Below are 24,156 nucleotides of genomic sequence, written 5' to 3'. Positions count from 1 at the left end.
GCAATTTTTTTTTTGGCCAGGGCTGGGTTTGAACCAGCCACCTCCAGCATATGGAGCTGGCGCCCTACTCCTTTGAGCTACAGGTGCTGCCCTCAAAGTGGTTTTGATTTGCATTTCTCTGATGATTAAGGATGATGAGCATTTTTTCATGTTTGTAAGCCATGCACCTGTCTTCATCAGAGAAGTTTTTGTTCAAGTCTTTTGTCCACATAGAAATGGGGCTATTTATTCTTTTCTTATTGATTAGTTTGATCACCCTCAGTAGAGTGCCATGGCATCACATAGCTCACAGCAACCTGATAAGATTCTAGTTATCAGACCTTTGTTGAAAGCAAAAATCTTCTCCCATTCTGAAGGTTGTTTGCTTTACTTATTGTGCTTTTGGCTGTGCAAAAGCTTTTGTTTGATCAGATCAAAGTAATGTATTTTTGGTGTTGCTTCAATTGCCCAGGGGGTTCTCCTCATAAAGTATTTTCCCAGACCAATTTCTTCAAGTGTTTTCCTGGTACTCTCTTTTAGTATTTTTATAGTTTCATGTCTTAAGTTTAAATCTTTTATCCAGTGAGAATCAATTTTTGTTAATGGTGAAAGGTGGGAGTCCAGGTTCAGTCTTCTACAGGTCACCAGCCAGTTCACTCAGCACCATTCGTTAAATAGGGAGTCTTTCCCCCACTGAATATTTTTGATAGGCTTGTCGAAGATCAAATGGCGATAAGCAGCTGGGTTCATCTCTTGGTTCTCTATTCTGTTCCATCAATCTACCACTCTGTTTTTGTGCCACTACCATGCTGTTTTGATTTGGATGAATGTTTTTACCATGAAAAAGTGTTGAATTTTATCAAATTCTTTTTCTTATCATTTGAGATGATCATGTTGTTTTTTTCCCTTTTCAGGCTATTAATTTAGTACATTACATTGATTGACATTTGTATGTGGAACCATCCTACATTTGTGTGATAAAGCTCTCTTGGTCATAATGTATAATGCTTTTAATATGCTGTTAGGTACCATATAAGATCATGAAATAATCCTGTACTCCCAGTGGTGAGGGAGGGGGATTGCTTGAATGAAGGAGTTCAAGGCTACCGTGAGCTATGATTGTGTCTGGAACAGACACAGATTGTAGGCAGGCATGGTAAGAGTGTGAACTCCCAAGTCAGACTATCTACATTTGAATTTGTGCTCTGTTACTTATTTGTTATAAATTATTTTGGGATTTAACCTCTTTGTGTCCCGGCTTTCTTAACTGTAAAAAAGGGAATAATAGATCTTACTTCACAAAGTTGTCGTGGGGATTATATGCATTGATATATACAAAAAAACTTGGTTCCTAGTTCATAATTAGAAATAATTATAGAAAGTATTTTTTATAAGGTAGTCATTAATTGGGGTTAAAATAAAGAGCTCTAGACATTTCAATGAACAGGCTAACAGTAAAGGTCAAGGCAGCAATGTTGGATGGTGGGTCCAAGGAAGCACTGTATTTTTGTTTAGATTTATAAAACTCTGGACTAGTAGAGGAAGGAAAGTCTTAACAAATGCCCTGTCCCATGAAAACAAATGAGTCTCTTTAGTAATATCTAGGAGAGAAGGTCCTATAGTCTACAAAATTGCAATAGAGAGGCATTTTATCAGAGTAGAAAATCTTGTAAAAAGCAAGCAAGGTCCTTGGAGAGGAAAACCTGTTTACTTTAACCGAAGTCTGATCTTCACTGTGGGCCTCAGGGAACCAAAGAATGGATAATTACAGACCCAAATAATGATCAAAGCTTTAAAAATTTTTGTGTCCTCTTCTTCCTTACCTTCCCCTAAATACATAAATATACTCCGCAGCTGATCAGTACTTATCAGGAAAAGAATTGGATTCACATCCCAAATATAATGAAAATATGACATATGAATGGTTGCTGTCTTTAAAAATTAAAAAGAAAAAACTTTATTTAAATGAGCTGATTTTGAATGAATATGAAATGTTCCTACCTTGGAACCCAAGAAAGTGAGTACTGGCTCGGCGCCTGTGGCTCAAGCGGCTAAGGCGCCAGCCACATACACCTAAGGTGGCGGGTTCGAATCCCCAGCCCGGATGCGCCAAACAACAATGATGGCTGCAACCAAAAAATGGCCAGGCGTTGTGGCGGGCGCCTGTAGTCCCAGCTACTTGGGAGGCGGAGGCAGGAGACTCGCTTGAGCCCAGGAGTTGGAGGTTGCTATGAGCGTGATGCCATGGCACTCTACCCAGGGGGATAGCTTGAGGCTCCGTCTCAAAAAAAAAAAAAAAAAAGAAAGAAAGGGAGTACTACGTTCCCAAAACAATTCCCCTTTTTATTTTTTTTTTGCAGTTTTTGGCCAGAGGCTGGGTTTGAACCCACTACCTTTGGCATATGGGGCCAGTGCCCTACTCCTTTTTTGCCACAGGCGCCACCCCCTAAAACAAATCCTACAGCCATTTTCCTGATGTGGTCACAGTAATAGTGATAGTGATTTGTCATATTAACATTTCATATTTTCATCAAGCAGAAACATTAATGCATCGATACATCCTGTGGAGGCTTGGGTCTGTGAACTATTTGGAACTCTAATTGTCCATTCTTTGGTTCAGCCCACAGTGGAAAGGCTACTATCATATAAAATATAAAAACACATTTACCACAACAACGTATTTTAAAAGATGAGAATTTAGTTTATGCTCTTTTTATATTAAGATATAAGTTAATGACTTTTACTTTGTAGGATTTATCACAAAATGTTACCTACCCAGTGCATTTTTGCAAACAGTAACAATTCACTGAGAGTATTAACATTCACATTTTATCAGAGTTTACAAATGTACAAAACTTTGGGTAACAAACACTTTAAACTTATTTTTTAAACATTTGATAAGCCCATTCCCCCAAAACTGTCTGATTACAAAGAAACACGATGGTTTACTAACTGCGGCAAAACCTAAGAAAACAGGCAGGGAGGCAAATACCAATTTGTGACCATAAGAAAATTGTCAATATCAAAAGACAAAAATCAAAACATCTTTTATAAAAGAAAATAAATCCATATAATTAAATACTAATTAGGTGAAAGAACTTTATAGTGTATATAACATTTATTTTCTCTACACAAATTTGCGTATCTTAAATTTAATGCAAAATGTCATGTTACAATTTCAATTTTAGACTATCATAATGTAGTTCTTGGTGAATCTAGGTGTAATGGAATGATTATTTAAATAGACTCCAAAGAATATATCAAGTTTTTATTTGGTTATTGTCGCTTTAACTCTTTAATGTTTTTCCTTATTCACTGGACTATGTCAATTTTAAAAACAAAATCCACAACCAAAGCACATGTGATGAAGCTATTTCTGAAAACACTAAATAGCATACCTTTAGTATGTCATTAAAGTAGTGGTTGTGGTTGAACAAACAAGCAAACAAACAAATATTACTGCAGTTCATGTATGATAAACTTACAAAGCAACATCTGAGAAGTTTTATCTGGTTGTTTACACTATAATGAAATAAGTCTGGTTAATGTGAGTAAAAGGTACTTGACTATAAGTGAAATTCCCAGTTAGCACCAGGTTATGTTTCAGAAAAGTGCATTTGTCGTTGTATTTCATATCAGGAACATATGTTCACAATCCATCAGCTGTAGTTTTAATTTACTAAGAAATGGAAGCATTTAATCTTGATCTATCCACTTCTTTCTCCTATGTTTTAACGTCTTCACTTTGAGATCAGGCACTTTGTGCCCAGGAATGTGGCATCACAACGTTTACTAAAAGTGTATCCATTGACAGAATAACTGTACTGAATTAATAAAGGAAGTGGATATCTTCATTTAGAAAACAAAGCACTGAATTATAATTTTACAGTCACAACACAAGCCCCAGCTCTTCCTAGGCACAGTGGAGCAACCTAAAAAAGAAATAAAAAGAGTTAGATTTGTAGGTAAAAGTGTCAATAATACTACACCAGCTGGGGTACTACTGAAATAGTCTGTACTTGCTGGCAAAGGGCTGCTGTCCTGGCTACCTGTTGCCCTAGTCTGCTGCTGGCCTGGACCCTTCCTCAGGAGTATCGTAGACTACATGGTCGGGGTGTATCATGATTATGTACCATTTGCTCCTCTTTAAAGGTGAGTCTTTTCAACAGCTCGAGGATAAGCCTACAAGAAATATTGTATTTTGGCCAAAATGATGCACATATGGATATGAAAAATGCAAAACATTTAAAGTAACTTTGTGATCGATATAGAGAAAATATCAAGGGTTATCTAGCGAGGTCCTCTAACAGCCATGCTACAGAGATAGTACACAAAATACTCTGAACCCGTGGGGATCTGCTTATTCTAGACAGTGGTTCTCAACCTTCCTAATGCCGCGACCCTTATACAGTTCCTCATGTTGTGATGACCCCCAAACATAAAATTATTTTCATTGCTGCCCACTTCCCTCCACTGACCACCTCAAGTTGACCTAATTTTCATAGACTAGACATGCACCACATGTACGTGGGTACAGGAGGCTGAATCCCTTATGTTGACCAGTTAGTCCCTTGGGTGGTTAACTTACAGGGGTTCTACTGGACTTGGTATTCAAGTAACCTCAAGGAGGGAAACAAACTTGGTGATGGAACTCTAGGACAGTGAGACAGAAGTGTGTCTTGGGGGTGGGAGTGAGGAGGGAAGATTGCTAGGGCAAGGAATATAATTTTAACTTATGGATAAGGAACAATTCTTAGATCTTTCACTTATTGTCTTTTTTTCTTTAAAGGACTATAGACCCTGGGCAATTCATAGTGGAAATAAAAGTGTGGACAAGGATAGTTTTTAAGAACTACTGAACAAAATAAAAATCTCTGCATTTGACCCAAGAAAGTTAAAATATTAGCATGGGGGAGTAGGCTGACTAATGCAAAGTACTAAGAAAGTTCGCTTTGTTCTTATATATGTTGTGGTGTGTACTAAAGTATTTTTTTTCAAATCCACAGTAACTTCTTAATTACTCTGCCCTCCCAGACCAGTAAGATTTTAAGAACAGATGGGACTTCCATTTTAAGGGAATTCTCAGTTATTTTCCACCTGAATCAATTATGTTTATCTCTTTGAAATCAAATAACCTATTTTAAAACCATATCTATTTACAGTATGGTGGATGTAATCTCTAAATCATTTAAATAAAAATGTCAGTTCGGAATTAGCAGTTTTTCTCAAATCACCCAATACACATAGTTTCTATATTGTGAATAGCTGACACTGATTGTCATGACAACTAGCTAGAAAGTGTAGCTTAGAGAGTTTATTAAAATCAATAGTCACCTCCTGCTTTGGGTCAGGGCTGGTGGTGAGGTAGGTTGTGGCTTAAGACTATAATCCCGGCTCGGTGCCCGTAGCACAGTGGTTATGGTGCTAGCCACATACACTGAAGCTGGTTGGTTCGAACCCAGCTCGGGCCAGCTAAAACAAACAGTGACAACTGCAACAAAAAATACTTGGAAGCCTGTAGTCCCAGCTACTTGAGAGGCTGAGGCAAGAGAATCACTTAAGCCCAAGAGTTTGAGGTTGCTGTGAGCTGTGACACCACAGTACTCTACCAAGGGTGACATAATGAGACTCTGTCTCAAAAAAAAAAAAAAAAGACTCTGTAATCTCATTTCAGTCCCTATACAAATGTTCTCTTGTCCATCTGTCAGAACATTAAAAGGAAACATTTATTTTTCTGGTAATATGGTTATAAGTTCACATACTTAGATGCTTCACATAGTAATACAGATGGCATATAAACAAAATAGCTATGTGGCCACAGATGATGAATTTTGATAACAGAGCGAATGGCAAAAAGTGGTAATTATCTGTAATAACAAGTCTCATACACTGGCCTACAGAGTTTCTGTAACTGGCCTAAGGGCTTAAATCAAATATATCTCATAATAGGAGATTTTTCTCTCTTTGTGGTCTCCTTGGTTGTCGTTCGCAACTGCTTCTGCCATAGTGGGGAGCTGAAACTAGGTAACTGTAATTTCTAATGAAAGCCTGTAGCTCTAACTTAATCCTTCCTCCCTTCACCAAACCATCTCACTTACTTAAGAAAAAGGATCAAGGTTATACAATCCAAGTCCTTTTATCCTATCCTTCTCTTTAATTACAAACTCCCTCTATCTTTTCCGCAGCCATATTCTTGTCTCTTCCTTGGAGGATAAGACTTTCCCTCCAGTCTGAGGATGACCAGGTTTTGCTCTTAATTTTGTTTCCGGCCCTTTTCCAGGAAGGTGCCCTTCAGGTTTGCTCTTTCTAGCATCTGGAATTTTCTTCCACTCTCTTCTTATTTCTGTGGGAAGAAAAATCCTTAGCTCAAATCCTAACTCCACCATTTAATTGCTACATGGCCTTGGATTAGCTATTTGAACTCTGTACCTCAGACTCATCAGCCAGTACAATGGGGAAATAACAGTACTTACCTTATACTACTGTTAGGATGGTTAAGTTATTGATGCTTAGAACAGAGCCTGTTAATAATTGTCATAATTTCAGAATTGCATGCCCCTCTAGCTCTTACAGTCTTTCCTCTTTACTTTTTAAATGGTGTGCTGGTTTCTGCTTTTCATTAGATTCTCAGAGGGCCCCAAAACTTCATGAATAACAAATTATCTTCATTCGTCCTTACACTGTTAAAATGCCTGCTCCTCCCTTAAATGCTCTATCGCAGTATTTTCTAAGAACCTTTCTGATCACTCCTTTGCTGATTTCTTCAGAGGCCACACCTCCCAATCCAACTCAGTTAACGTGCATATATAAAGAATTACTTGACTCTGTATTTAATACGTCAAGCCTTGTAACTGAAGCAATTTTCCAAATGTTTTCCATTTATTCAGCTTTCATTTCCCCCACCCCTAACTTAACTTGCTTTGAGCCTACCTGCATCACTGCCTTGGCTGACAGTCTCTGCGGACTTCTCATTACCAAACTTTGCACAGATCTCCATTCTGACCCTGGCATTCTTCTCCAGTAAGAACTCCTACGCTTTTCAAGCTTGGATCCTTATAACCAGTCACACCTCCTCAATAGGTCTTGCAGATTTCTGCTTCAGTGACATTTATTTCATCTTCCTCACACAACTGCTTCTTTTTCTCCAACGTTTTTGAATTAGATCAATTTACTAAGGCTCAGTTTAAACCTTTCTTTCTTGCTAAAGCCCTTCTCACAACCATTTCTTTTTTCCTGCTTGATTTTTTTATGCCACTCACTACTAACCTGTGGGACACTGAATACCAAAGGCCTTGTCTAGTGGCTTCTCTCCTCCCACCTGTAGATCTGACTTACCTAATAAGTTAAATTCTACAACAGCAGAACTTCTCAAAAGTTTTATTTTCTTGACAATACTTACCATTGTTCTTGTATATAAGAAAAACTTGGCTCAGTTAAACGTTTATTGAGTGTCTTTTATGCTTCAGATACTGAATTGGGTGTGCAAGCCCAGAACTGCTGATTCTGTTCTTGGTGATGGTGGAAGCAAAGACCTCAAAATGTCATTCTTAGATGTGCTAGGGCCTCCCAGAAATAGATATGCTTAGAATTCTTTCTGCCACGTCTAATTTCTTTTATTCTTATTTTTTTTATTTCAGATTAATGTGAGGGTACAAACAATTAGGTTACAAGGTTTGCATTTGTTAGGCAGAGTCCCTATTGTAGTTGTGTCCTGCCACAGGTCAAATTTCTTTTCACGTAATTTAGGATTGCATTTTATTGGGTTATGACCAGAAATTTAATCTGTTCTCAAACAACAGTATTTAAAAATTATTGCTTGTGTAAGGGAAGTTATTCAGATTTTTCTGACTACTATCCTTATTTCTTATTTTCCACAATCTCCCCTCCTTTTGCTGTAACCTTCCTATAGTCCTATCAGCTCTAACTATGCTAGAACCATCATTAAGCAAATGGGGGCAGACCAATTAATAATTTCTCTGATAGTAACTTACACTTAAAAGGTGATTTAGAATCTTCATTATGCTACAAAATTAATACTGCCTCTTGTTTTCTTACATTTAATCAAGAAATGCCTTTATCATATTTATGCTATATATTTCAATATTGGACAAAATTGAGATGATCTGTTTTACCAAAACAGAATATGTAGTAATAATGAAAAAGGAAATGCCGTACCTGGGTCCACTCGTTTGTCTGGGGGTCATAAGCCTCCACTGTATTCAGGTAGGTCTGTCCATCATAGCCCCCGACAGCATATAATTTATCGCCAAGTAGACAGACACCCACTGCGTCCCGGCTGATGCTCATAGATGCTACTGCAGTCCACATGTCTGTTTTGGGATCATATCTGCAAGAAAATTTCAGAACTGAAGCTGACATTTTCCTTTCTTTCTTTTTTGCAGTTTTAGCTGGGGCCAGGTTTGAACCTGCAACCTCTGGCATATGGGGCTGATGCCCTACTCCTTTAAGCCACAGGCGCACTTGAAGCTGGCATTTTTCTCAAAATATTTTTTTGCAGTTTTTGGCCAGGGCTGGGTTTGAACCTGCCACCTCCGGCATATGGGGCGGGCGCCCTATTCCGTTGAGCCATAGGCACTGCACAACACTTTCTTTTTCTTTCTTCTTCTTTTTTTTTAGAGACTGAGTCTCACTTTGTCGCCCTTGGTAGAGTGCCATGGTGTCACAGCTCACGGCAACCTCCAGCTCTTGGCCTTAGATGATTCTCTTGCTTCAGCCTTCTGAGTAGCTGGGCCTATAGGTGCCTGCCACAGCACCCAGCTATTTTTTGTTGCAGTTTGGCTGGTGCTGGGTTCGACCCTGCCACCCTCAGTATATAGGGCCAGTGCCCTACCCCCGAGCCACAAGTGCCTCCCTCAAAATATTTTATATAAAAAGAATTTTGTGCTTCAAGGCTATCTTCTGTCTTCTTTTCTGCCATGTAAATAAAACACGTTTTAGAGAAGAATATCAATATTATCCCCCAAACCTATATAACTTAAAGCATTATAGATTCATTTAGCAGATGGATACCACGTAAAAGGAGCTTATGTAAATACTGAGAATTGCTTTCAGCTTTCGACCGACCACTGAAAATTTGGGGAAATCAACGTGTTAGGCTCTATGTAAGATGTCTTACAACCTCAATCACAATAGCTGTCCATTTTTGGAGTTCTTGTTCCTCTCACGAGATGTCTTAACTACAAGTTCTGAAAGTTGTCTAAAAGCAGATACATCATGCTAAGATGACCTATATTGCATCTAATACCTATTGTATCAAAGAACAGCTTTTTACTGGGTATAAAACTATAGGAAACCCATCATTTATGGGGCAAAGTGTATAAATCCTGGATTATAACATGTAACAATCGTAGTCTAAATTGTTTTCCCTCCCAATACAGGTGAATTGTAGGCATAACTTTCCTGCTTTCTCAAAAACAACAACCAAATCTGCTTATTACTTCACAAAAGTGTCCTGCTAAGATTAGGATGTGGTCTGTTCCCACCAAAACTCATGTTGAAATTTAATTGTCAACGTAACAGTGCTAGGAAGTGGGGCCTCTATGAAGTGATTACGTTGATAAAATGGATTACTATCTTTTTCAAGAGTCTGGGTTAGTTCTTCCAGGAATAGATTAATTTGTGCAAGAGCGGTTGTTATAGGTGAAAGTTGCCTCTCGTGTTACACCTCTTTGTGTACCCGCTTTCCTTTCCCCTTCTCTGCCAATTTCTGACACAGCAAGAGGCCGTCACCAGAAGATACCAGACGTGGCCACCCAATCTTGAACTTCCCTTTCTTTGTAAATTACCTAGGCCCTGGTATTTTGTTATAGGAAACAAACTAAGACGGCACTCATTATCAATAAACCTTCATTTTATTTTTTATTCTTCTAGTCTTTTTCTTTAATAAGTTTATTAAATAATCACACTAAATAAATCTGATCATGTCCAACACATGCACATATGTGCAACAGATGCTCATTAACTTCCTATTGCTCTTTATAATCCAAAGCCTTTATAATACCAAAGACTCTACACGATCTGCCCCACCCTACCAGCTCTCCCTCCTTTCCTACCACTCTCTCCTTCTCTCCTTTGATCTCCAGCCAGAATGGCTGCCTTTCAGTTTCCAGTATGAACCACACTCCTTTCTGCTTTGGAGTGTTCAGACAACCTCCTATTGATTGTGTGTCTTAAATCCATTCAATTTTCTCTACCCTTGAACTAGACAGACTGAACATAACAGCTGGGAACCACAGCTATCGGGTTTTCCACCTGGCCCTATACTTGAGTTTCATGAAGCCAGTTTCGATGACCTGTTCAAGCTTGTAAGGCTTATTACTAGCCTTTTATTTTATCATATTATTTTATATTATTTCATTTTTTATCAAAATATATCAGAAATGTCTCTACCCTTTTCACTTTTAATTTACCTACAGCCCCTAAGTCATTTTGTCTGACATCCATCAAGCTACTTTTCTTTTTTTTTTTTTTAATTGTTGGGGATTCATTGAGGGTACAAGAAACCAGGTTACACTGATTGCACTTGTTAGGTAAAGTCTCTCTTACAATCGTGTCTTGCCCCTAAAAGCTGTGTCACACACCAAGACCACACCCCTCCCTCTATCCCTCTCTCTGCTACCCCTTTCCCCTACCCCTCCCTTCTTCTTTCTCTCTCTGCTCTCCCCTTCCCCACCCCACCGTGTCATTGTCACTAATTGTCCTCATATCAAAATTGAGCACATAGGATTCATGTTCTCCATTCTTGTGAAGCTCCTTTTCTTATTAGGTGCAGTATCCAGTATGAAACAACTATGCAATAAATCTTGTCATGTGCTTAAATTAATGAATTATGCAATCAATTATAAGGTAAAGTTTAAGTAAGGAGGCAGTAATGTGATGAGAGAAAAATCTGAGCAGGCTATAGGCGGGCAGTGGAGAGGTGGTCAGAGCAGAGGACCCAGTGTTTACAGAGTTCCTAAAGAGCTGCCTGGCAGGGGGTGGATGGTCAGTGAAGTTATCGATATGTCTGGGAGCAACAGGGATTTATATGTTTTTGTTTGTTTGTCTATTTCTAGTTTCCCTTCATGGGAAATTACCTCTCCACACAGTCTGAGAGTCTGGAAGTCAAGTTGGATGCGGGAGCATCGTGTCCTCCAATCGCATACAGCAATCCATTCCAGGTTGTCACTCCGACACCACCCCTCCTTTTTGACATCTGGGCACACAGTGTCCATTTGTTAGTATGAGGATCGAAACATTCAACTGATTTGAGACAAGAACTTCCATCACGACCACCAACTGCATAAAGCCTGTAGAAAGAACAAAGGAAATGATAACTAAGAACTTGTGCTATTACTACGCTTAGGACAAAGAAGCTATTCTTACAGGATTTCAGTGAATTTAAGGTGTCATCAATTGTAAGACACATTGTCAATTCATGTGCCATTAAAAATGAACATATGTTACCAATTAAATGACACATGTATATAGCACATATCACTCTGTGTGTACATGAGAAAGAAAATGTAAGCTACACTGAGGGCAATGACAACTAATTCACAGCTGCTGTATGTTGGACAAGTTACACTGACTACAAGGTGCACAGCCATGCTAGAGACATCACAATGTTTCTTAGGGCTGGGTGCAGTGGCTCATGTGTATAATCCTGGCACTTTGGGAGCCCAAGGTGGTAGAAAAATTGCTTGAGGCCAAAAGTTCAAGACCAAGACCAGCCTGGGCAATGTAGTGAAACCCTGTCTCTACAAAAAAAAAAGAAAAAAGCCAGGGTGGTGCCTATGGCTCAAATGAGTAGGGCACCAGTCCCATATGCCAGAGGTGGTGGGTTCAAACCCAGCCCTGGCCAAAAACTACAAAAAAAAAAAAAAGAATAGCCAGGCATAGTAGAGCATCCCTCTAGACCCAGCTACTTTTGAGGCTGAGGCTGGTGGATCATTTGAGCCCAGGAGTTTGAGATTACAGTGAACTATAATTGTGCCACTGCACTCTAACATGGGTGACAAAGTGAGACTCTGCCTCAAAAAAAATGCCCTAAAATATATAAATAGGGTATATAAATATACCATGACTTATTTTTTTAAACAACCATGAAAGTACTTATTTATAAAGAAAGAAACTAAACTTCTCTGAGCATTTACCATTGGGTAGGCATTTTATATGCATTTATTTAACTATCACAGTCATGCTGTATGCTGTGAGAAACCATTTATATCTCTAAAGAAACCCAGGTTCGTGGAGATTAACACACTCGCACAGGGTCACCTGGTAAGAAGCAGAATCAGAACACACAGTTGACTAGTGAGCAGTTGTTTATTCAACAGTCATCTGGAATATGCTTGTAATAGTAAAACAGAAGAATAAAAAGATAGCTTAAATAATAGTATAAAATTAATATTTATTATATATGAACAGTGAGTGATCCTTCATTAAATTAAGTTACTGAAGAAAAAGATATTACAAATTATGAATGACCTAAATGTTGCCTGGATCAATTTAAATTCATTATCAATCAATATGCTGCACTATTTTGAAGTAGCCTTTTATTCTGAACATAAAATATATGTAAACTTTTAAAAATATTTGGATGTAATACTTTTTATTAAGCATAAAATCTTTTGTACTTCCTATTCCTGTGAAAAGCTCTTTATAGATTGAATAGATTCATCTCAAATCTTGGCCTCAAGTAATTCTCCCACCTCAGCCTCCCACAAGCTCTAGGATTACTGGCATGAGTCTACAAACGATTTCAAGTCTCTATTTTTTTTTTTTTTTTAAGAGACAGAGTCTTACTTTATTGCCCTCAGTAGACTGCTGTGGCATCACAGCTCACAGCAACCTCCAACTCCTGGGCTTAGGTGGTTCTCTTGCCTCAGCCTCCCGAGTAGCTGGGACTATAGGTGCCAGTATAGGTGCTGGCCACAATGCCTGGCTATTTTTTGTTGCAGTTTGGCCAGGGCTGGGTTTGAACCCGCCACCCTTGGTATATGGGGCTCGTGCCCTACCCACTGAGCCACAGGCGCTGCCCTTAAGTCTCTATTTTAATCATGATTCTGTCTTCTGGAAATAATGATCAAGCATTTTAAGTAAGAAAAAGCTACCCCTCCCCACTTTTTCTTTAATAACCATAAAAGGCTTCATTTTATGGAAGAAGGGCTCAAAAAGACACATATTTAATCTCTGAGTAACCAACAGCTGTTAGTAATAACTCTGTTTACTCAAAGCAGACAAGAGGCAAGAGAGCACCTCTTTTTAAAGCCATTCTAGTTTTCACCAGTCTACCAAGCTAAGAAAGAAGAAAAGTAAAAATAAAGATAAATCAGTAGAAAGGATATAAGGAATCTTTAGGGAAACACCGAGAGAGACTATTTTAGAAAGACTATATATATACTTTTAACTATAATAACACATAATATACTTTTAAAGGTATATAAGCCATCAGATTTTAACTGTCAACTTAATAATATTGAGTATTTATATAAAATTTCTTCACTCAAAATAACTAGAAATGGGCTCGGCGCCTGTGGCTCAAGCGGCTAAGGCGCCAGCCACATACACCTAAGGTGGCGGGTTCAAATCCCCAGCCCGGGCCCGCCAAACAACAATGATGGCTGTAACCAAAAAATGGCCAGGCATTGTGGCGGGCACCTGTAGTCCCAGCTACTTGGGAGGCTGAGGCAGGAGACTCGCTTGAGCCCAGAGTTGGAGGTTGCTATGAGCTGTGAGGCCATGTCACTCTACCCAGGGGGATAGCTTGAGGCTCCGTCTCAAAAAAAAAAAAACTAGAAATGTATAGTAGATGCACTTTAGGATGAAAGCCTAACTTAATGTTGAGCTATTTATGTTTAGAACTATTATAAAAACAGACATTATTTTAAAATAATTTCTTCAAATCACTCCAAGTATTTGTCAATGTGTATCTCTCAGTTGGAAATTAGCTTGATAAATTTGGTATATTTCATTTTAAGTGCAACTTTAAGTACTTCCTTACTTTCCACTTAGTACTGCCACACCCACTGTGCTCCTAGGAGTGGACATAGTGGCGACAAAATTCCACTGGCGAGCTTGAGGGTCCCATCTTTCTACTGTGTTCAGGTAGCTCCAGCCATCGTGTCCCCCTACAGCATACATGGGACCTTCCAGTACAGCTACCCCTAAGAGGAGACAGGAAAGAAGTAACAACTTAAGATTTGCTCAGTCTTAATCACATTCTAATAAAATATAATTACAATAAGCTTTAAACATATGAATTGAATCAAGCAAAAAATTATGCTATAGATCAGTGTTTTTCAGCCTTTTTTCACAGCACACTTGAGTCTAGAATTAAACTTCCATGGCACACTTAAATTATGTTGATCAAAAAAAAATAAAAAGAGTAAAAGAAGAATATAAAGAATATACTTACTGTGCTGTGAACTTGTTTTACAAATAACTTAACTGATGATCTTTAAAAATTTTCCCAGTACACCTAAGATCCCCTGGTTGAAAAATCCCTGTTAAAGGTATTTGGCTTCCTCACTGCTCTTCTTAGTGGGTAGGTGGGGAGGAAATAGCACTGTAATTCTGGTTTTAAAAGTTTCAGAGGCAGTCAGCAGTTTAAGGTACAATAGTGGAAAGTTATTTTAAAACTACACCAGATACCTGCATTGTGGCTATCTAAAACATTTTTTTTGATAGTTTGGATTTAAGATATATTTGAAAGAATCATTTTTATTCCTTCCCCTATTAATTGAAATCCATGAGATTATCCTATAGTTAGATTTGATATTGTTGCATAAATTAACAAAACCAATTTGTCTCCTGGGTGGTGAATTATATCAATAAAATATGATCTATTGGTATGATTCCTTATCAGGAGTTGAGCCAGCTTCTTCTTTTTTTTTTTTTTTTTTTTTTGAGTTTTTGTTCAGGGCCCTACTCCTTTGAGCCACAGGTGCCGCCCCAAGCCAGCTTCATTTGTTAAATTATTCCACAGTTACCTACTGAGTTTCTGCTAAGTGCCAGGTACTCAGTAAAAACATCACAGATAAGGGTTGTGACCTCATGGACCTTTAATCAGGAAATAGACTCAAAATATATTTCAGAGATTGGTAAGTGCTAATAAAAAAGTAGAACAGAGTGAAGCATAATGGGGAGCACGTGAAAAACGCCGGGTGAAGGACCACTGTTCACTTAGCTGGTGCCATGCTGGCCTCCTGCCCGGCGCAGAGTGTGAAAGTGCTGTGGTTGTGTGGCGTATAGGATTTTGAGCGAATCTGCACAGTAATACTTACCGAGGCCATGCCTATGTGTGGACATAGGTGGCATCACACTCCAAGATTTTGTTTTGGGGTTGTAGCACTCTACAGTATTCAAAGTCTTCAGCCCATCTCTTCCTCCGACGACATACAGTTTGTCATCTAACACTGCAACGCCGAACTGCAGCCTCCTCCCATTCATAGTGGCTACAGGGGTCCACATGTTTGTGCGGAGATCGTACTTTTCAATGCTGGTTGCTCCTAAATAGTAATATATGAAAGTTATGTAAATAAAAATTCCACCATGATTGATAATTTTATGAAATTATACATATAAAAGTATAATTTGTATTGGCATTCATAACAAAGCTTTAAAAATCTAAACATCTAAAAAATAACAAAATCCTAATAATTGTAAAATTCTACCTAAAAGCTTAGAGAGTTTCTAATCTATACTGAAGAATTAACCTTTAAAAAAAGTGAGCACAGGTTGGGCACAGTGGCTGAGGCCTGTAATCTTAGCACTCTGGGAGCTTGAGGCGGGTGGATTGCCTGAGCTCATGAGTTTGAGACCAGCCTGAGCAAGAGCGAGACCCTATCTCTAAGAATAGCTAGGTGTTGTGGCAGAAGCCTGTACTCTTGGCTACTTGGGGAGGCTGAGATAAGAGAATCACTTGAGCCCAAGAGTTTCAGTTGCTGTGAGCCGTTGACGCCATAGCACTCTACCCAGGAAGACAGAGTAAGACTCTGTCTCAGAAAAAAGTAAGCAAAAATGCAATCTAACATGTTTCTTTTTTTTTTTGGCTGGGGGTTGGGTTTGAACCCGCCACCTCTGGCATGTGGGGCTGGCATCCTACTCCTTTGAGCCACCGGTGCCATCCCATGTTTCTTAGCAGCTATTTAGAACCACTATTCTTTTGTTGGGCTCTATACTAAACATACATATGAAGGGACTATGAGGCTAATGATCTAACTAACACAAACTGCTCTTCATAAAATACTAGAAATAACACCAACTAAGGCCAGGAAAAATAATGTGTACGCGACAGGTCAGAGTATTTGATTATTAGGAAAAGACTCAGAGGGTGGCGCCTGTGGCTCAAAAGGGTAGGGTGCTGGTCTCATATGCCAGAGGTGGTGGGTTCAAACCCAGCCCTGGCCAAAAACTGCAGGAAAAAAAAAGGAAAAGACTCAGAAACAAAGCTGGTGAAGTGGCAAGGGCTAGATAATAGAAGGTTTTGAAAGACAGAATGTAAAATTTACATCTTGAAGACTAATGAATAAAGAAGCTGGAGTTTTGGGGGAGAGCATACTGGCATATTAAATGAAGAGTTAATGGAGCAGAGAACATTGTCTCCAAAGTTAAAATGCCAGTTTGAATCTTAATCCCATTGTTAAGTTATGTGATCCTGGGAAAACTACTTAATTCTCTAAGTCTTGGTACCATATCTATACAGGAGAGCAAGAATAACACCCTGCCCTTAGAGCTGTTATGGAGATGAGATGAAGTAAGTCAAGTACTTGCATAATGCCTGGCACATATTAACATGAGGAATGCTATTTTTCCTGGCTCCTAGAAGTTTAGGGCCCAGGGCTGACCTAAAGCTAATCAACTGTATGCCTGTAGGATTTAAAAGCTGAAGTAGGTATTACCAAGAAGCAGGGGCGGCTGGTGTGGGGACTCAGGCTTGTAATACTAGTAACTCTGAGAGACTGGGGCAGGAGGATCCCTTGAGATCAGGAGTTTGAGGACAGCTTAGGCAAGAGTGAGACCTGTCTATACTAAAATTAGAAAAATTTGCTGGATGTTGAGGTGGTTGCCTGTAGTCCCAGGCTGAGGCAGGAGGATCCTCTGAACCCTGGGTCTGAGGTTGCTGTGAGCCGTGTTAAGCAGGGGCAATGGATATAGTTCCTTCTCTTTCATAGCCTTCCAATAAATTCCTCATCTGTTTAAATGAGCCAGAGTTGATGTACATTGAATTATGATTCTGAATTCTCAAGCCTCGGAGACACGGTCAGGGAAGATTTAGACATACCAGGTTTGAGGTGAAAGCCAAACATCAAACAGATATTTTATGCAAGCTACATGTAAGAATGATTCACATCCTATGAGAGAAAGATATGCTTGAGAGAGCATAACATACAGGTTAATAACAAAGATAACAGTGAAAGTGTCAAAAAAGGGAGGTAAAGATGGAAAAGATGAAGAGCGTTAGCAGTAACTACAAAGCCTGGCACCGGTTCTAGACACTTGATAATAAGTATTGGGAAATTATCTGGACCACAGTTTGAAATATTTACACTATAAACCTAATCAGTTATTTTACTTTATAAAGTCTGTACCATTCAGCCATCAAGCCTATATCTAAGAATTCAAGCATCTACAAAGCATATACATAGCACTATGCTATACATTACAGGGGATAAAACACATATATGGATCTTACAGTCTTTGCTTCCATGAACCTAAAAGTTAAATAACAATGCAACAGTTTCCATTGGAGCACATATAATAATTTTATATTCCTTAAAGGTGTCACATATGAGGGAAACCTTTCAATGTGATTAACACTAGATAGGTCAAAGGCTTTAGTCACATAATTAATCAAGAGATGGCAAAGAATGACCTTTACGCTTTTGACAAACACTTATGGATGCTGCCTATGTGCAAGGCATGATGCCAGGCTCCGGGAGTACAGTCAACAGGACAAACTCCTTGCTTTGGGGGAAGAGGTAGACAGACCATAAGGGCATGTAGCAGGTATTAGGAGAAACATAATGCAGATGTAGAAGATAAAAAGTGGCAGGAAAAGGCGAGAAAGCAGGAGATGAGAAGTTACTACTGAATGGTCATAGAAGGCCTCTTTGGGAAGTTAATATTTCAGAGGAGATCTGAGTGAATAAATTCTGCGAGGCACATCAGTACCGGGGGCAGAGCATTCCAGGGAGAGGAACAGCTAATACGCTGTCCCTGATGTGGACACAATGTTTGGAATGTTGGATGAATAAGGCAGTCAGTGGGGCTGGGACAGGAGGATCAGGGAGGGAAGAAAGAGAATGAACTGAAAGTCAGAGAGGTATAAGTCAGAGAAGTATTGTCAGGGAACTGTAGATGATCAGTACCAGGAATTCAGAGAAAGGAGATATCAGTGTATACCGAGAGATAATATAAACAAAGCTTTTCATGCAATACCTGGTGCCCAGTGGGTGCTATGAATAGTTTTGTTGCTATTATTATTATTATTATTTGAGACAGAGCCTTAAGCAGTCCCCCTGGATAGAGTGCTGTGGCATCACAGCTCACAGCAACCTCCAACTCCTGGGCTCAAGTGAGTCTCCTGCCTCTGCCTCCCAAGTAGCTGGGACCACCGGCGTCCGCCACCTGGCTATTTTTTGGTTGCAGCCATCATTGTTGTTTGGCGGGCCCGGGCTGGATTCAAACCTGCCACCTTAGGTATATGTGGCTGGCGCCTTAGTCACGTGAGCCACAGGCGCTGAGCCTGCTATTATTTTTAATGTCAGCAAGAAGTGTTGTATGAATCGAATTTTCAGATACCCTTGACCTACATTTCCCAAATATTTATGTTTTACTACAGTTCTGTTCTATGCATGCATGTATGTATGAACATATGTGCGTATGCTTGTGTTTTTTTCCGAACTGCTTAAGAGTAAGTTACAGAAACGATGGTGCCTTTCTGTGTAGTACTCCTTTTTTTTTTTTTGCAGTTTTTGGCAGAGGCTGGGTTTGAACCCACCACCTTTGGTATATGGGGCTGGCACCCTACACCTTTGAGCCACAGGCGCCACCCATGTGTAGTACTCCTAAATACTTTAGTGTATTTTCTGCAAAATGAGAAATTCTCTTATAAAATCAAAATACAATCTTCAAAATCTGAAAATTAACATTTATAAATGCTATTATCTAATCCACAGACCTTATTTGGATTTTATCATTTGTCCTCTAAAGGAAAAGACAATCCAAGATGATGCAACAGTTATCATGTCTCTCTAGTCTTCCGTAATCTGGAACAACTCCTAAATCTTTTTTGTATTTCATGATAGTGACATTTTAATTTATTTATTTATTTTTGAGACAGACCTTCAAGCTGTCGCCCTGGGTAGAGTGCTGTGGCATCACAACTCACAGCAACCTCCAACTCCTGGGCTCAAGTGAGTCTCCTGCCTCCGCCTCCCAAGTAGCTGGGACCACAGGCACCCGCCACAACGCCCAGCTATTTTTTGGTTGCAGCCAACGTTACTGTTTTTTTGGCGGGCCTGAAATGGATTCGAACGTGCCACCTTAGGTGTATGTGACTGGCGCCTTAGCTGCTTGAGCCACAGGCGCCCAGCCGATAGTGACATTTTTAAATACTAAGGACCAGACAAGTTACTCAGAATGTCTCTCTTTCTTCCTCTTGATTAAATTGAGGTTGTACACTTGTAGCAGGAATACCCCAGATGTGCTGAGGCTCAGGCTCATTTCTGGCAACATTACCTTTAATCATTTGGCAAAGGCACTATGGGCCAGGTTTCTCCACTGCGATGATACTATTTTACTTTTGTAACTAATAAAGAAGTGGTTGGGGTTCTTCTTAGTAAAGTATCACAAGAATGGAGAAGCAAGAATCCAGTGTACTCAATTCTGATATGAGGACAATTGATGACCCAGTACATGGTGAAGGATGGGGGTATGGGGGAGTGGAGAAAAGGAAGGAGGGAGAGGGTGGGAGTCACAGTGTATGACAGACTCTTGGAGGTGGGACACAATTATAAGGGGACTTTGCTGAACAAATGCAATCAGTGTAAGCTGGTTCTCTGTACCCTCAATGAATCCCCAATAATAAAAAAAATAGGTGAGGGGGGTCATGGGTGTGACACATCTCTTGGGGATGGGACACAATTATAAGAGGGATTTTACCTAACAAATGCAATCAGTGTAACCTGGTTCTCTGTACGCTCAATGAATCTCCCAAAATAAAAAAAAATAAGGGGGTCATAGGGTGTGACACATCTCTTGGTGATGGGACACAATTGTAAGGGGGACTTTACATAACGAATGCAATCAGTGTAATGTGGTGTTTTAATCCCCAACAATGAAAATGTTGACAGGGGCAGCCTCTATAAACTGATAATCTTTTACTATCACGATTTATTTTACGCTCCAGTTATTCCTGATGTGGACAGGGGCAGCCTCTATAAACTGTGATAATCTTTTACTATCATGATTTATTTTATGCTCCAATCATTCCTGATGTGGACAGGGGCAGTCTCTACAAGGTGCTGCCTGCATCTTTTGACCTGTCTCCATCCTTCTTTGGTTACTTCCTTACTTTCTGGCACCAGAGGATGTCCCAAGTTTGTCTTGTACTTTTTTGCCCCTGTCCTGCAACCAGGAATTTCTCCAAAGAAGCTTTTGACCATAAATATTAGTTATTAAAATTCCTCATTTTTTTCTGTTCTCCTAAATAAAAGATTATTCAATACCTTTTGTTGAATCCATCCCTCCAACTGCAAACAATGTGCCAACAGTTGACTTCCTAGGTTTTGTCCGAGGACTTTGCAACATGGGTCGTCTCTCTGGTAACAGATGATACTTCATTGCTTCCATAATGAGTTTCTGACATTCTATATCATCCCGAAAAAGTGCATTATTTTCCATGTCTGCCAGGAACTAGAAAAGAACAGTGATTATACACCCAATGGCTAAGAAAACAGTAAGGTTAAAAGAATAAAGGGAAATGATTTCACGTTTTAAAAAATTCAAGCTTGGGCACATATTTTAAACTAAAATACATGAAATTTATAAAATTTATATTTTTAATTTTACTGGAAACCAAAACTGAAGAGCATATATGGTACATATATACTCTAAAGTTTTAATACCATAGCGCTTACTTCTGGCTGGTAGGAGTACTAGTGCTTTGTAAATGATCTTCTTACTACTTTTCTATAATTTCCATATTTTCTAAAATAAATTATCTTACTTTTAAAATTAGAAATAATTTTAACTGAAGAAGAATTATGAGAAGTGGGAGTTGATTAACTAGACTACATTTATCTGCCTACTCTAACCAATGCTCAAACAACAAAAACAAAACTTACCAATTTCTCAAGGGGCAAAGAACTTCAAATGGTGATTATTCTAAAAAAATTAAAATTCCTTGTGCTTCCTTGAATCCTACCTAACTACACAAAAACAGATCACATATGTGGTTGCACTGTGCCTGTTTAACAATGAAGGTCTTTTCCTTTTGTGCTTGGTTCTCCATCACCCTACCTATGCTGCAAGCCTTCCCTGCCTTCTAAAACAACCTCGTATTCATCCTTTCATATCTTCTCCACACTCATACAATCCTCTGCTGACATTATTCTCTCTCACACACACACACACGTAATAGGTATACAGTGTTTTCCATTACTAATTGTTTTATTATACATTTTGTTGCATCTTACCATTTTTGTTCAACAATATCTCATGAAAAATTCCTCCAAGTCTTCATGAAAAGATGTAGTTCTGATTTATTTTAATAACTGAATAATACCCCACAGTACATAGATGTACTAATTTTTTCCAGCCATTCCCTTATTATGGACATTAACTTTGTTTCCAGTATGTATATACATTCACACACACATATGTATACAGAGATACACACATATATGTACATACACTTAAAAAAAATTTGCTACTAAAAACAAGTCTTATACAGAAGTTCTTATATACTGATTTCACCTTCATGGATAGATTTCTAGGAACTGAACTGACTCCAGGCAAGAAGGCTGGTCAGACACACACACACAGTAAATGCTATCAGATTACTTTCCAAAGAGACAGTAATAATTCATATTTCCATCAGTCATGTATGACAGCCTAGCTCTTTTTATTGTTGCCAATGGTATCACATTTTCCCCTTAGTTTGAATTTTCCTGATAAGCAAATATAAGCATTAAAAAAAAAAAAAGGAACATTTTGGCCAACTGCAATTTCCTTCTCCTTTGTCTGCCTCCAGTTTTCTATTGTTTACCTCTTGATTGGAAATTAGTAAGAGTTCTTAATAACACACATAGTAATCCTTTATTTTTCTAGATTTATCATTACTGAGATTTCATAAAAATTTTAGCTATACAAGCAGCAGCCTGGATAACACAAATTTTGAAGGTCTATGAGTGTCATGCAAATATAAATATCTGAAGCTGCAGAAATGCAGTAAATTTTCAGGTTTACTTAAATGTCCAGATTTTTTCCAAGTCTAATAGGATTTTTCAGATTTTGTTTCATCTATAAAGAATAAAAAAGAATCTGCTAAGTAGTAAAAAGTTACCCCCTTCTTTAAATGTGGTTTTGAGAGAAACTTTTTATTATGTTATTTGTCCTGAATTGTCATCAATTCATGTGGTTTTATGCCTATGTATTCATACAATGATCAACCTCTGAAGAGGGAATCTTACAAGCATCAGCACTGATTACTGTCCTTGTAAGCCTGAGAGCAAACAGTAACTTCGTTCACAGCAGCAGGAATTAATACATTATGCTCCAGATAAATACAAGTAAGATAATATTTATGGCATTTTAGATTAAAAAAACAAAGTCTGACCTTGAATAGTAACAGCTGCTTTCCTTTTCTGCTTTCAAGACCTCTTTCTCCATTTTAGGCCTTGAAATAGTCAGCAAAGTATGCAGAGGGAATTTTTTGTGTATTCCAGTGAAAATTGTAAAAAGGGAAAACCGTGTCTATAAATATATTATGACTGATTACCTGCCTTGAATACAACAAATAGATACCTCTTAATCCCTTTTTTTGAGACAAAGTCTCACTCTGTTACCTCTGCCTAGAGATATCTCTTAATTCTCAACTAATGATGATAATGATATTATTTATAGCACATTTTATTTTACAGAGCATGTTTCTGAGCTTCACAGTAATTCTGTGAGATAGTCAGAGAGGATATTAACTCTACCTGACAGATGAAGAAACTGAGATGTGTGAATATGCCAAGTAACAGAGTTTTAAAATAAGAACTATTGTCCTATCTTATTAATCTATATATCACTAGATTCTACTATTTAGTAGATACTTAATAAACATGTAGCAAATGAATTAATCTACATTTTCTGGTTCCTAGGTTCCAACGTTTTCCTTTTATTAGCAGCTTTGCTAATTTTCCTCCAATTCCAATTGGTAGGATAGGTTTACAGCTAAGTCAAATAAAATTATTAACTCCAAGCTAAGATTGTTATTAATTGATGCAATGTAGGTAGCCAGACTTTCTGGATTGAAAACATAAGCAGAAGTTTGTTACTTTACTATCTTTTCATCTATGCGTCACAAAGAAATATAAGTAAAATTACTTTATTTAACAGAACAGGCAAAGGGAAAACCCCCCATATAACCAAATAACTATTAATTACCTGTGGTGCAAGAAGAGGTAGCCTAATATAAGCCAAAAGTTTACTGAGATCTTTCCGTCTCTGTTCCAAATCATGACGGACCCATGTAAGAAGTGCATTCAATATGGTTTCCTCATTAGGAATGTTCATGTCATCACTGGCCAAAAGCTTTGCAATTTCACTGGCTGGTAATAATACAAATTCCTGGTTTCTGATTACTTCCATAAAATGCTCCTGGAGGGAAAAATTGCAGATGAACAATACTGTTTCTTCTGGCCATCAGTTTATTTAAAAGAAACTAAAAGTTTTCTGTGTTAGATGCTTACATTGTATTATGAGTTGGTAGGAAATAAACATAGCAGAAAAAACTATTTAAACTGCAATTATGGCTCAGTGCCTGTAGCACAGTGATTATGGCGTCAGCCACATACACCAGGGCTGGTGGGTTCGAACCTGGTCTGGGCCAGCTACACAATGACAACTGCAACAAAAAATAGCTAAACAGTAGATGGCAGCACCCCTGGCTCAGTGATTATG

General features: G+C 38.5%; 1 protein-coding gene across 2 annotated transcripts in view; it reads right to left on the bottom strand.

Annotated features, from left to right (window-relative positions):
- Nucleotides 1–2,713: 2,713 nt before the first annotated feature.
- The window catches only part of KLHL5 (kelch like family member 5), a 47,506-nt gene continuing 26,063 nt past the window's right edge, over nucleotides 2,714–24,156 (bottom strand). Inside the window, exons 5-12 of one of the 2 annotated variants that reach the window (XR_002775937.1) lie at nucleotides 23,641–23,853; nucleotides 20,715–20,901; nucleotides 15,267–15,491; nucleotides 13,985–14,147; nucleotides 11,076–11,288; nucleotides 8,155–8,326; nucleotides 6,078–6,322; nucleotides 3,856–3,911 (exon numbers count right to left, since the gene is read on the bottom strand). Coding sequence is in view for 1 of the 2 variants with exons in the window: in XM_003800681.3 (XP_003800729.2) it covers nucleotides 3,855–3,911; nucleotides 8,155–8,326; nucleotides 11,076–11,288; nucleotides 13,985–14,147; nucleotides 15,267–15,491; nucleotides 20,715–20,901; nucleotides 23,641–23,853 (1,230 nt within the window). In the remaining variant the exon portion in view is untranslated. Of the gene's footprint in view, nucleotides 3,912–6,077; nucleotides 6,323–8,154; nucleotides 8,327–11,075; nucleotides 11,289–13,984; nucleotides 14,148–15,266; nucleotides 15,492–20,714; nucleotides 20,902–23,640; nucleotides 23,854–24,156 lie in introns of both variants that reach the window. The other variant, XM_003800681.3, reaches the window with a different exon arrangement.

Source organism: Otolemur garnettii, unplaced genomic scaffold, assembly GCF_000181295.1.
Source record: "Otolemur garnettii isolate 467f Iridium unplaced genomic scaffold, OtoGar3 scaffold00181, whole genome shotgun sequence".
Lineage (NCBI taxonomy): Eukaryota > Metazoa > Chordata > Mammalia > Primates > Galagidae > Otolemur > Otolemur garnettii.
The sequence above is the reverse complement of the archived record's forward strand: the minus strand, read 5'-3'. Positions and strand labels throughout refer to the sequence as shown.